This window comes from Vespa crabro, chromosome 10, assembly GCF_910589235.1.
Source record: "Vespa crabro chromosome 10, iyVesCrab1.2, whole genome shotgun sequence".
Taxonomy (NCBI): Eukaryota; Metazoa; Arthropoda; class Insecta; order Hymenoptera; family Vespidae; genus Vespa; species Vespa crabro.
The window spans coordinates 7958783-7971323 of NC_060964.1; the positions used below are offsets into that span (position 1 = coordinate 7958783).

The window sequence follows — 12541 nt, forward strand, 5'->3', positions numbered from 1 at the left end:
TCGAGCGGCATCATTCCTCTCTTACTATTTTCTTCTCTTATATTCTACTTTTTTTTTTTTTCTTTTTTTTCCCTTCTACCCCTCGCCTCCTCTCACCATCCCCCTTTAACCGTCTAGTTCTCGCGAGGGAGCTTCTCTCGCGTATTCAGAGCGTCTGTCATCTCGGTGCTCCGGGATTTAAATGGAAAGACGAACGAGTTGGCGGAAACTTTTATTTACTTTAAAAAGCGCGGCGCCAGAGATCTCTCTAGCCAGTGTACGAAAGGTAAAATAAAGTTTTTGGCGAACGGAGCGCGAGCGAGAGGCCAAAATAAGAAAAAGAAGACGGGGACGAGAAAGTAGAAGTAGAAGCAGAAGTAGAAGAAGAAGTAGAACTGGTAGCGACTAACGTTTACTGTAGGATCGTAAAGAGTGATGCTCGTAGTGAGAAAAGGATGCGCAACCGTACGAGAAGACGTAAGATGTAAAGTTATCGTTCTCGATTGGCTCCTTGAAGGATCGTCAAAAGTGAAACGAATCGTTTTGGCAGCCGAGTTATCTCGTAGATTTCAATGGACATGATGAAACGTCTTCAGTTTTTGGTGAAAGTTTATAAAGAAAAATAAAAAGATAAGGAAAAAGTTAAAGAGAAATATCGTCTCTCGTTTCATTCATATTTTGAACCCAAATATTGATTCATCGTACGTACACCTTCGATATTGAATTAATTAAGAAATGAAATTAATCGATAGATCGTAATCCATGTAATCAACATGATTCTTTTTATTTTTCCTAACGATCTCTCTTGATTTTGGAATCCTCTACAAATAATAGTTAAGGCGTTAAGTATGTAAAATGACAGAATAATATAGAATGGAAAAAGTATTATGGTATATTAATGAATGACGACCATTAAAAGCGTTTTAATGAACATATCGCTGGGAAAAGGTATAAAATATAACGCGATTATGATGTCGTCGTCCAGATAGACTTTTGTTATATTCATGTTATATGCATAGAAACATTAGTAGTCTTAAGAAGACGCATGGGTCATTTTGCGACGTTAATACGGGTCGAGGATTCATTAGACGAAATGCACTATGCGACATAGTGCTCGTGCTTTTGGCGATTATAAATTCCATTCATTAGGGCCGAAATAACATGGAATTCGTGTGTTCTGTATAGATACGTATGTAAAGTTCAAAATGATAAAACATAAATGAAGGATCATGATCGTAAAATCATGTAAAAGTGAAAACGTTAAAATCGTTTCAATGATGAAATTTCTCATTTCGGTAATGAAATAAAGAAAACCAAAAAAAGAAAAGGAAAGAAAAGAAAAGAAGAGAAAAGAAAAAAGGATAGAAATGAAGTCGTTTCTTTTGTGGTTGAGTCTCGACCACGAAAAGTCACTAGTCTGCATGAAACTTAAATACTCGCCTTCTTCTTCGTCTTATCTATAATTTATCCTGGTGGTGCTGTGGGTCGAAACTGTCCCGCAGAATTCGTGGTCGCGTACTTTCGACCTTTTCCCTCTCTCTCTCTCTCTCTCTCTCTCTCTCTCTCTCTCTCTCATTCTTTTTTTTTCTCGTCGAGAAGAAAAGAACACGTTTAAAAACATTATCGCTTCTCGCAAGGAAAATTATACGAGCTGGTACCGAGTGAGCGTGATTTTGTAAACTCAATGAGGATTAAAATTCGGACCTCGGCTCGTGTTTACGGGAGAAACAAATTACATGTATTACGCTGTGCATTTTCGTTCTTCTTTCTTTCTCGTTGATGATCTACGTTAGCTCGTATGAGAGAAAGATATAAAGAGAAAGAGAAAGAGAGAGAGAGAGAGAGAGAGAGAAAGAGAAAGTAAACTCGCAAAAGTTTCACAGAGCTCGCATGAATTTTTGCACTCTCGCATTTGTTATGTTATATATACATTTCTCTCTCTCTCTCTCTCTCTCTCTCTCTCTCTCTCTCACACTCTTTTTCTCGCTTTATCTGTACATCTACTATACATCCACGTAGTATATCTTGCACTTCGGATAGACGACACGACAGGCAGCCGAAACAACGGCCATGGGATCCGTCGTAATTTTTAGATTTAGTTGCATCGTTCCACGAGCAACGTGGAACGCCATAAATTTACATTCATCGTGATTTCTTTTACAGGAATGCCGCGTATGCTAACGAAAGCCCATTAAGATATTTTATGGCACAAAAGAGTGAAGGAGAAAGAGAGATGGATAGATAGATGGATAGAAGGGGGAAAGAGAGAGACAAGCAAACAAACAAACAAACAAACAAACTGACAGACAGACAGACAGACAGACAGATAAATGGATAGGGGAGTGATTTTACAAACGTCGTTCATACATTCATGAATACTCTACGTGCATTTACTGGTCGAGCCCTGCAGACGAATAAAACATTAAGAACAGAATCTAGAGTCTTTTATCATTTTATTATACCTTCTATTTCGTGTAATTTTGCAGAAAATTTTTTTCCTTCCTACATATTATCCCTCGAAAATATCTCCATGCATAATGAGCATATTAAGTTTATTATATCGTCTAGCTTACATACATAAAAACGACCCAGTGATATAATAGCTTATCTTAAAAGTAAAGAGATTTCGTATCGACCTTCTAATCGTACTCGTTACACCCTCGTAATTGCAGGATATAATTTCCTGGTTTAACTTAGCCGATAGAGGTACTGTACTCGTAAAAATAGATAGGAAAAAGTTAACGCTTGGTACCATGAAAAGCAGCAGCATTTTTTTTCCATCCCGACTTTTCCTCCCCGAGCAATTCCCTTTCCATTTTCTCCAGTCGGGCCGGCTCGTAGATTACGCTATCGATTTTCGTATCGGCCTTAGTCGCGTCGCCATAGTCAGTCGCCATAGCCCGCTATACCATGCCGATCGTTTGGATTTTCTCTCGCTGCCACGTAGGAAAATCCTCTTTCTCGCTCCATTCGATATCATCGCGTCCGGGTACGAAGAGGATGGTATAAAGGCGAGGAAAAGAGAGAAAGGGAGAGATTTAAGCCACGATCGGACGTGGCTATAACCGGCTGTGGATGGGACGAGGGAGGCGGGAAGGAGAGAAAGAGAGACTCCCTGCTACGTACTAGTGGAGAGAAGAAGAGAGAAAGATATAGATAGACGCACACTAGTGCTTTCGATTTTCCGCGCAATTTTCGAACTCACCAGCGGACAGATGGCCCACGAATCATGTCCATTGTCGTCCAACAATACCCTCTCTCTGCCTGTCTTCTTCTCTGCACGTAGCTGCTCCTTTCTCGCGGTTCGTGATATGTATTATGGTCTGTGCATATAGTTATATATATATATATATATATATATATATATATATATATGCACAGTATATGCGAAGAGTATATACGTATGCGGATGTAGGAAGTTATATGTCTAGATCGAGATGTATATGCATGCATGTATGTATATATATATATATATGTGTGTGTGTAGGGTGAGGTAGAGATCATACAGGTGCACAGGTCAGCCCTTCGTGTGGTACATAACTTCCTCACCGCTAGGACCTTATGTAAAGCCTGGTAGAATGCAGTACATAAGCGACGTTGTATATGATACGTGCGTCTCGGCATGCAGGTGTTACATACACATATGTACCAGCCAGGATATTACCGGTAGGTAGACGCTAGGCTCGAACGGTGTAGGTGGTAGGTAATATTCGCCGATCCTGAAAGCACGTTCGAGCGATCGATCTCTCTCTCTCTCTCTCACTCACTCACTCTTTTGCTTCGATCTCCGTCGCTCTTCTTCTTCGACCTCCTTTACTTCGCACCACCGTCGCTTGCATTCGAAGGTCTACTATGTCGTTGCTTCGACGTAGCTAGGAGAGAAACACGAAGCTCTACGAAGGAACTAGCGAGAGAAAGAGAGAGAGAGAGTAGATGGTCTACCGTCGAGTAGGTATCTCAACTTACGATTGCCCCGGGGGGCGTGCACAGAAGTGCAAAGCAATCGTCTCCCTACTCGACCCTGTGGCTCTAGCTTCTCCTTACTGACGTATCGGAATACATGTACAGGACACAGGAGAGAGAGAGAGAGAGAGGGAGGGGGAGGGGGAGGGGGACAGAGAAAGATAGACCGAGAGACAGAGAGAAACTGTTACCCTCCTAGTTTCGTTCTCGCGTTACAGGCAGAGAACGTACGACTTACGGAATTCCACTCGAAGTCGAATACTTTCTCTCGTCCGGTAACACCAGCACCACCACCAGCATCACCAGGTTGGGTAATTTTCCTGGAACCTTCCGATCCTCGGACCTCCGTCCCTTATTTACGGGATCCTTCCATGATTTAGGGATAGGAGAAAGAAGAGGGTGGAAAGAGGATGAGATCGAAAGGGAAGAAAAATCACCCATTCCAGCCGTATTCCTTCTAATTCAACAACGTCAAAGGCTGCTCAAAATCGATTGCTTCAAAGTTCCCATTACGATACATCGATCGATCGTGATAAATCGAATTCGAGATAGACGGTGGTTGTACGGTAGGTACACATGAATTTATCGAAACCGCTTTGGAACCCATCTTCGATCGTGGCTTTGCTTCGACCGAAGCCATCCGTCGATGAGAGGATATATATATATATATATATATATATATATATATATATATATACACATACGCATACACATACATCGAGTATATGCGTCGTAGTCCGCTTATTACGGATTAACGATGATCCAGTTCGAGTCCAACGTAACGAGGAGCGAGCACAACAAAACCACCCCAATGCCGCTCGTAGAAGGGCTTCTTCGGGTGGCGTAAATCGAGCTTACGGCTTTACTTGCTGTGTTTCTACTCTCCTCTTCCTCCTGTCCCTGACAAAGCTACGAGGGTTGACGTTTCTCAAGTTTCATTATTTTCTTTCATTCCCAATAATTTTTTGTTGTTTCTTTGTTATTGTTGTTACTGTTATTTTATGAATCAATGCACTATTGATTTATGAATCAAGGTAAAATCTTTATTTCGAAAGAAATTTTTATTCTTAACAAAAATGAAAATCACGAGTGATAAAATGTTATTAGAAACGTTAAAAATTCACGATCGTCTCGACAGGGAATTAAAAGGTATCGTTCCTATCTTCTACAGTAATATGCTGTCAAGAAACACAAGCGAGGTCATCGATCTTCCTCTTTTCCAAGTTAAGTGCTTCTCGGTGCTTTCCTTCTCCCTCCCTCCCTCCCCCTCTCTCTCTCTCTCTCTCTCTCTCTCTCTCTCTCTCTCTTCTTCGTACATTCGACGTCCCCCTGCATCGAGAAACTATACTTAAATCGGCGATTATTCGGAACAGTAGCTATCCTGACATCGATCGTAACGTGATTTTCTCGAGAAATAGAAAACAAGAAAAAAAAAAGATAAAGAAAATGAAGAAAGATTTTTATCGAACGTTTGTCAAATCTTTCTTTTCACTTTAAACTATGTTAGATAATTCTTTATTTTAGAAGTCACGTTTATATCGATCATTACTCTATCTTTGTTTGTATTCGAAAGTGACATCAAATTTTCTCAACGACGCTTAAACTATATAACGTTACGTCGATTCGTATTCGTTAGCTCTCTTTTAGGACTAACGTTGCTGGGCATCTCCACGGCAGATCCAGATCCCATGTTTACAGCCGAGCTTAGGTTTACGAGCGTGTCGATCGTGCGTGGAATCGCAAACGCGTCGTTTCGGAGTTAAGAGCGGGATAGGAATAACGATGAGATTAGAAATTCACAGACTCGTGAGAGACGTGCAACGGGAAGGGGGAGGGACAGCGTTCTTTTTCTTCTATTTCTTTCTTTTTTTTTTCTTTTTTTTTTTCTTCTTTTTCTTTATCAAAGTCTACCGAAATCTTATTGAAATTGTATTTTAATAGCTCAGATAGTTGTCTACATAGATGAAATTGAATTCGACGTTTAAATCCTAGAATAAGGAATTAAATGGGATTAAAAATTTCATGGGATTGTAATGACAATTTGCTTTTCAATGAAAAAAAAATATTCATACTAAATTCTTCATTAACTCGAACATAACTAGGAAATATTATTAGTTTTTCATAGAATAGAAAACTATTTATAGATATTCTTTGCCGTTTAAGTAAAATATCGAATTCCCCATTGGTATAAACTGTGGCAATTTGTTGTTTTCTCGCTTCTACTGAATCGTTATAAAGCATATAAATTCGTAGCTGTAACGGGAAACTCGTCGTTATACATCGGATATACAAGCTTATACGAACCCGATGAGAACATCGCTCATGCCACGAGAGATATTCCTAAATCAAATATTTGCAATTGTTTGACGATTAATCTGTATAAATATATAAATGGTTAGTCAATCGAAACGTAAATGAACCAGTTTAATCGTATAACTATTACGTTATTCTATATTTCAGCAAAATTAATGCTTCATTTATGCATTCCTATTTTTGTTTTTTTTTTTTTTTATTACTAACGATCGAAAAAATTTGTTTACTTTGAATTTACTTCATATTGATATTATTAATTTTATTTAAGTACAAATAAACGTTATACAGCTTCATTTCGATTTTAATAAACACCATCTATACCAGTTACGTCGATGTACTTAAACGTTATTAAAACGTTTGTAATTATATCACATTAAAATTGATCTAGCAAAAAATTTCTTTAAAAATTAGATTAAATTTGATTCAGTCAATTCGTTGCTGAGTCAAATCATAGTTTGAAAAAGTTTGTACTACGTATGCGAAGACGCACGTATAGTGTCATACGTTTTGAAAACGTCATGATTCGTATAAGAACTTCAAACAGAATTGAAGAATTCCATTTCTATCAAAAGTTGTAACGAGCTTTTCGCGATGGTGGTGATTGTATAAGACAGTCCCGCGACGGTCGTGTTGAACAAAGAAGAACGGGGAAAAAAGAATAAAAAAAAAAAAGAAAGAAAGAAAAAAAGAAAAGAAAAAGACAAAGAAAAAGAAGAAAAGAAGAAAACAAAGTTATTTCCATTCTTTTTCACCTTTTCTTCATCCTGTCATTTCTTTTCTGTATCACACTTCCGATGATAATTTGAACAAATCAATCATAAAATCGTTCTCTTAAATCAAAATCTGTTTGATCTCTTTCAAGAATTAACAAGTTCTCCTGCATTTAATTCGACTTGATTTTATAGTATAAAAATTCGAGGTGAACGAATAGAAAGAGAGAGAGAGAGAGAGAAAAAGAGGAAGAGAGTCTATTTATGAATACGATCATCGTTTTTGCAAAACCAAAATGAATCTGAAAACGTGTATTCGAGAAAGAGAGAGAGAGAGAGAGAGAGAGAGAGAGAGAGAGAGAGGGAAAGAGAGAGCGTGCACGACGCAATAAATTTTCGCGGCGTATGAGGCACCGCTTAAGCACGAGAACTCGGCATTATATATCGTGGAAGTCGTTTATCGGGCCGCACCGAAGACAATGGGAACGCGGAAATTATTTATCGTAGAATAATTAACCTCGCGCCTAATACGAGCCGCTACCATACCACCATCCTTGCTTCCTACTAGATAGCTTTGTATATACTATACGATATATAGACATATATATATATATATATATACATATATGTGTATATATATATATATGTATATGTGTATATAGAGTAACTGAGTGCGACGACAACGCGCGATAAAGCGGATTTCAAATTAGAGGAGCAAACTCGGCTGATGGTGTATGGTCTGTGTTACACTGTCTCTTTCTCTCTCTCTCTCTCTCTCCCTCTCTCTCTCTCTCTCTCTCTCTCTCTTATCGTCTATTAAACGAGGCTAAGCGCATGGCGCTTAATCGTCCGTCGTATATTTTTCGTTTAGGAGGAAACTGTTAACGGTAGAGAAGGGAAGGGAAGGGGAAAAGTGAGTATAAAAAAGGAAGAATAAGAAGAGGAAGAAGGAAGAGTATAAGGGATAATAAGAAGCACAGCGATAAACCATCCTTTCTTCTCTCTCTCTCTCTCTCTCTCTCTCTCTCTCTCTCTCTCTCTCTCTCTCTCTCTCTCTCTCTCTCTCCTATGTTTTTCTTTCTCTATCTTTCTTTATTTTATTCTATTCTTTATTTTTTTTATCGTACCTCAGCAGCACGCCCACGTTCATTAACAATAACATCTGTGAGAGTGGACGAGAATTTTCCAACGTCGTAGTTATCCTTTCTTATGCATTACGCTCGACTACAGGGAATTTAGGATTCACAATAGGTTATGAAGGGTTAAGCAAGCATTTATACCAACGCAAAAGTAGAAACAGCAGCAGTAGCAGCAGCAGTAACAGCAGTAGCAAGAACGATAAAATAAAACCTTCGTAAACGTTTGTTACGGATCGGGATAGAAAAATTGTACGTATTCGTATACGTGCTTCCGAGTGGCACTCAACTTTTAATAACAACTAATGTACCATTTCTTTCTCTCTTTCTCTCGGTCTCTCTCTCTCTCTCTCTCTCTCTCTCTCTCTCTCTTTCTCTATGTCCTTTACTCTCTTCTCGTTTAAACATACGTATGCTTTTCTCTCCCTTTGAATCTCCTCTGTTCTTTCATCTTTTATCAATAATTAAGGATATAAAGATATAAAGATTCTCTACGTTTGAATAATACAACGTTAGAAAAAATTACGAAGGTAAAAGGAATAAAATTGTACGAATAAATGTCAGATTTATTGTTTGCGAAAAAGGTATTATAAAACGCATTTTACTAAACACATTTTTAAGTTCATTCGTTGAAGTCTGGTTAAATTATCGGAATTTAAGGTGACGATAAAGAGTCCTTCGAATAAAAATGTCCGTGTAAAAGGTATCGCTTTCGAAAACTCACGAGTTCGCCTTGGAAAACTCACGAGCACCTTCATCGTCGTCGTCGTCGTCGTCGTCGCTGTCGCCGTCGCCGTTGCCGTCGTCGTCTTTCGTTCTCCTCCTCGAGAAAAGTCGTGGCTGATTCCGACATTATGCAAACGAGGTGCGACAAGGAAACTTAGTATTTCTATCCTCATTCCAACGTAATTTTTCTCTGAACTACATTTCCGTCTACAAGGCGAAGCTAAGGACGAAGTTGAACGAGTAGGTGGGGTTATAAGAGGAGGAAGAAGAAGAAGAGAAGGAAGAAGAAGAAGAATCAAAGTTAAGTGTCTCGTCCTTTACATTCGAGCCACTTTCCGTATACAAAGTGTATAACGGAATCCAAAATGCGAGACGGAGAAACGCTGTATCTCGTCGTTAAACGTTTAAACCTTGGAAGGCCAACTCACTGTCTCTCATTCACTATTTCTCTCTCACACACACACACACACTCGTATTAATCTGAGAAGCGAATAGTCGGCTTGAAACGATAACGTTCTTCTCATCGAGAAACGATATCTAATATCATAGGAATTCAAAACAGCCATGGATCGATTCGATTTCGGCATCGAAATCGGTCCTGGATGTCCCAAAAATGTTCTTGCTTCATTCTCTCGAATCATTCTTGAGCTCGTGTGCACCCTGAGACATCTATCTGGACGTAAAGCGAACTATGAATAATTTCATTGGAATTTCAGGACGTTCTTGACGTTCCTGTATCGTATAATATTAGATTGAAAAATCTATGAAAATAAAAGAAAAAAAGGTGAAAAAGAAAAGGAAAGAAAGAAATATGAAGAAAAAAAAGAAATAAATAAATAAGGAACAAGTAAATGAACTTGACGTGTCACCATACAAGACACTCAATTCAGAAGATAAATATAGTCATAGGAGAAACGGGATATGGAAAGGGAGAAGCAGCTTTTAAAAATTTCGTACCTACTTTCTCGCATTTAATCCTTAAATACTGTCTCGACTGAAATATCAGCCGGTAATAGCTAAGCTTCGTATTACTACTTTCTCTCTCTTTCTTTCCCCCTCTCTCCCTCTCTCTTTATCTTTCATTCTATTTTCTTCTTTCCTTTTTTTTTTTTCTAACAATACATCGATATCAATGGTAATTAGTAATCGTGATAACTATTATACGTACGTAGATAGAAAATAATCAATACGTATTTCACGTGTACGTATTTAATATCGGCAAGAGAGAAATTATTGCACGATTTTGATGAAAAATCTATCGACACGTAACCAACCAGTAGTCTATTGAAGGAAGACGACAGAGATTTATCGCACGAAGAATCCTAATCGCGAATAAAATATCGTTTTAAATCATTCGCTCGATCAAGAGATTATTAGAGACGTAGGTACGTACATAGATAGGGAGATAGGTAGATAGGTAGGTAGATAGATAGATAGGTAGGCAGGCAAGCAGGCAGGTAGGTAGGAAGGAAGGAAGGTAGGTAGATAGGTATATGTAAATCGTTGCTTGTATACAGATCGCGCATAAATCATATATCCTGCATCGCATTATGCTTAAATCGTAAATCACTATACTCTGATCTCACGCCCCCTTTTATTCCCTCGCCATCAGATTCAAACCCACTCACCCAACCACCCTCCCCGCTTTCTCACTCTCCCTCTCTCTCTTTCTATGAGAACGAAACGAGAAATAGATTTGACGAATTAAAATATCGACGACAATTCAGAAAAATATGATCAATTTTATAACGACTTTAGATAACAAGAAGGGGGAAAGAAATGTGATTGAAAATAACCATAGGATCGTTATAATCCGGGTAAGAAAGTTGTTCGACATTCATCATAATGATATAACATCGCCAACGAAATAACAGTGTGGAAACATCACGAAACATCGTTCAACTCTCTTACTCTCTTATTCTCTCTCTCTCTCTCTCTCTCTCTCTCTCTCTCTCTCTCTCTTTCGCTCTTTTGGGATCGATCGCTAGACGAGATTACGCTTCTCGGTACGACGAAGGCTGCGATATTTCGAAGCTGCGAGAGGAGATGCATCCGGCATAAAATATATGCATTTCCTGAAAGACGCGCGTATACGTGCAGAGTTTCGTGTATCGGTAAACCACGAGAATCTACTCATACCAACAAACTGACATGTGTGGATGTGTGTGTGTAACAGACATATATATATATATATATATATATATATATATATATCTTTCTCACAGTTGTCAGAACGATCGAAAAATCTTGAAAGCCTTAGCTGTCCGCAACGAAGTCCGGTTGCGGGCTTGTACCACATCTATATAGCAAACACTTTGGCTAAAATTCCGGAACATTCTCTTCGGACGTGTCCGTGCCGAAACTATCGAATTAATGGTGTGTGGAGAACGCTCAGGAGAAACGGCATTTCCCGTTGACGGTACTGAACCCACACCGACTGTCCGTTGCAATTCCATCTGAACGTAGAACGTAGTCGTTCTGATCTCCTCTTGTACTTGCCTCTACTATTATATTTCTTTCGTCACCGATGCCGACTATGATTGCATCCTATCTTCGAACTAATTATTTCCAATTCTTCTTACAAACAAATTTTCCTTTTTTTTTTTTCTAATTCGATCGAATTAAAATATCTTTTAACGAACGAATTAAATAATGCAAGTAAGAGTTCAAGGGATATACGAAAAGGAGTTTGTTAATCAAGCGTATTCTTTAGTTTTCTTTTTTATTTTTTCTTTCTTTCTCTTTTTTTTAATTCGATCCAACCAAAATATGTTTTATCGAATGGATTAAATAATGTAACCAAGAATTCTGAGGGTGTACGGAAAAGAGTTTATTAACCAAGCGTATTCTATTGTTTCAGAAGAGTTCACGAAAGGAGGAATCTCCCCAACGACATCACCGAAGCGTTCGACCCTACTCATCGAGGGTGAGTTATTAATCTCGTATCCCGGTGTCTAAAGGTTCTCTCTAAAGTGCTCTTGCCATTGAATCGAAATCGATCCACCGTGGTTATTATTACACCCGTAGGATGGAAGCGAAAGGGAAAGCCGTTCTTATTTATTTCAGTGTCATTAACGCGCGATCGTTCGACCGAAAACTATCGGAGTGAAAGTAGAAAGAACTTACGTAGCCATACGGAAATTCTAATTAATAATTATACGTACTAGTTATTATAGTATATATTAAATGAGAATCAAACTATATGTTAATGTATTTGAAATTTAAATTAATGATTTCGATTTGATGCGAACGTTAACTAAGACGTTCTATAGAATATTTTAAACGTTCTATAACATTCACAAAGTCGAGAATGGATTAATTTGACGAAACATACGAGGAAGCAAAAGGAGAATTCTCTTGGAGTATAACACACCAATAAGGTAGCTCAATGAGGGGCTCAGGGAGAAGGCAGATAAGGGAGCCAGTCCGCGCCTTAGGGTGCGTTCGTCGAGAGGAGCTAGAGAGAAAGAGAGAGAGAGAGAGAGAGAGAGAGAGAGAAAGCTCTTAGCCGGCCCCGCTAATTATTTCGTTCGTGAGCTCCCTACCGATGACGTCAGCTTTCGACTATCCCGTCTAAAAACAGTCTTCACCGACAAGCAACGCCTTCGCATTTCTCGCTTGTACTCTCTGATCCCTTGCCTGCGTTGTCTTCGGCCTAATGGCCATACACATTGAATATTTTATCTTCGTCTTTCCTTTCATTCATCTTGAGAA

The 12541-nt window shown here is 38.7% G+C and overlaps 1 protein-coding gene across 3 annotated transcripts in view; it reads left to right on the forward strand.

Moving 5' to 3' along the window:
• The window catches only part of LOC124427270, a 238121-nt gene that overhangs the window by 79306 nt on the left and 146274 nt on the right, over positions 1-12541 (forward strand). For 2 of the 3 annotated variants that reach the window (XM_046969948.1, XM_046969949.1), the window contains one exon: positions 11688-11753. In XM_046969948.1, coding sequence (XP_046825904.1) covers positions 11688-11753 — 66 coding nt within the window. The remainder of the gene's footprint in view (positions 1-11687; positions 11754-12541) is intronic. The other variant, XM_046969950.1, reaches the window with a different exon arrangement.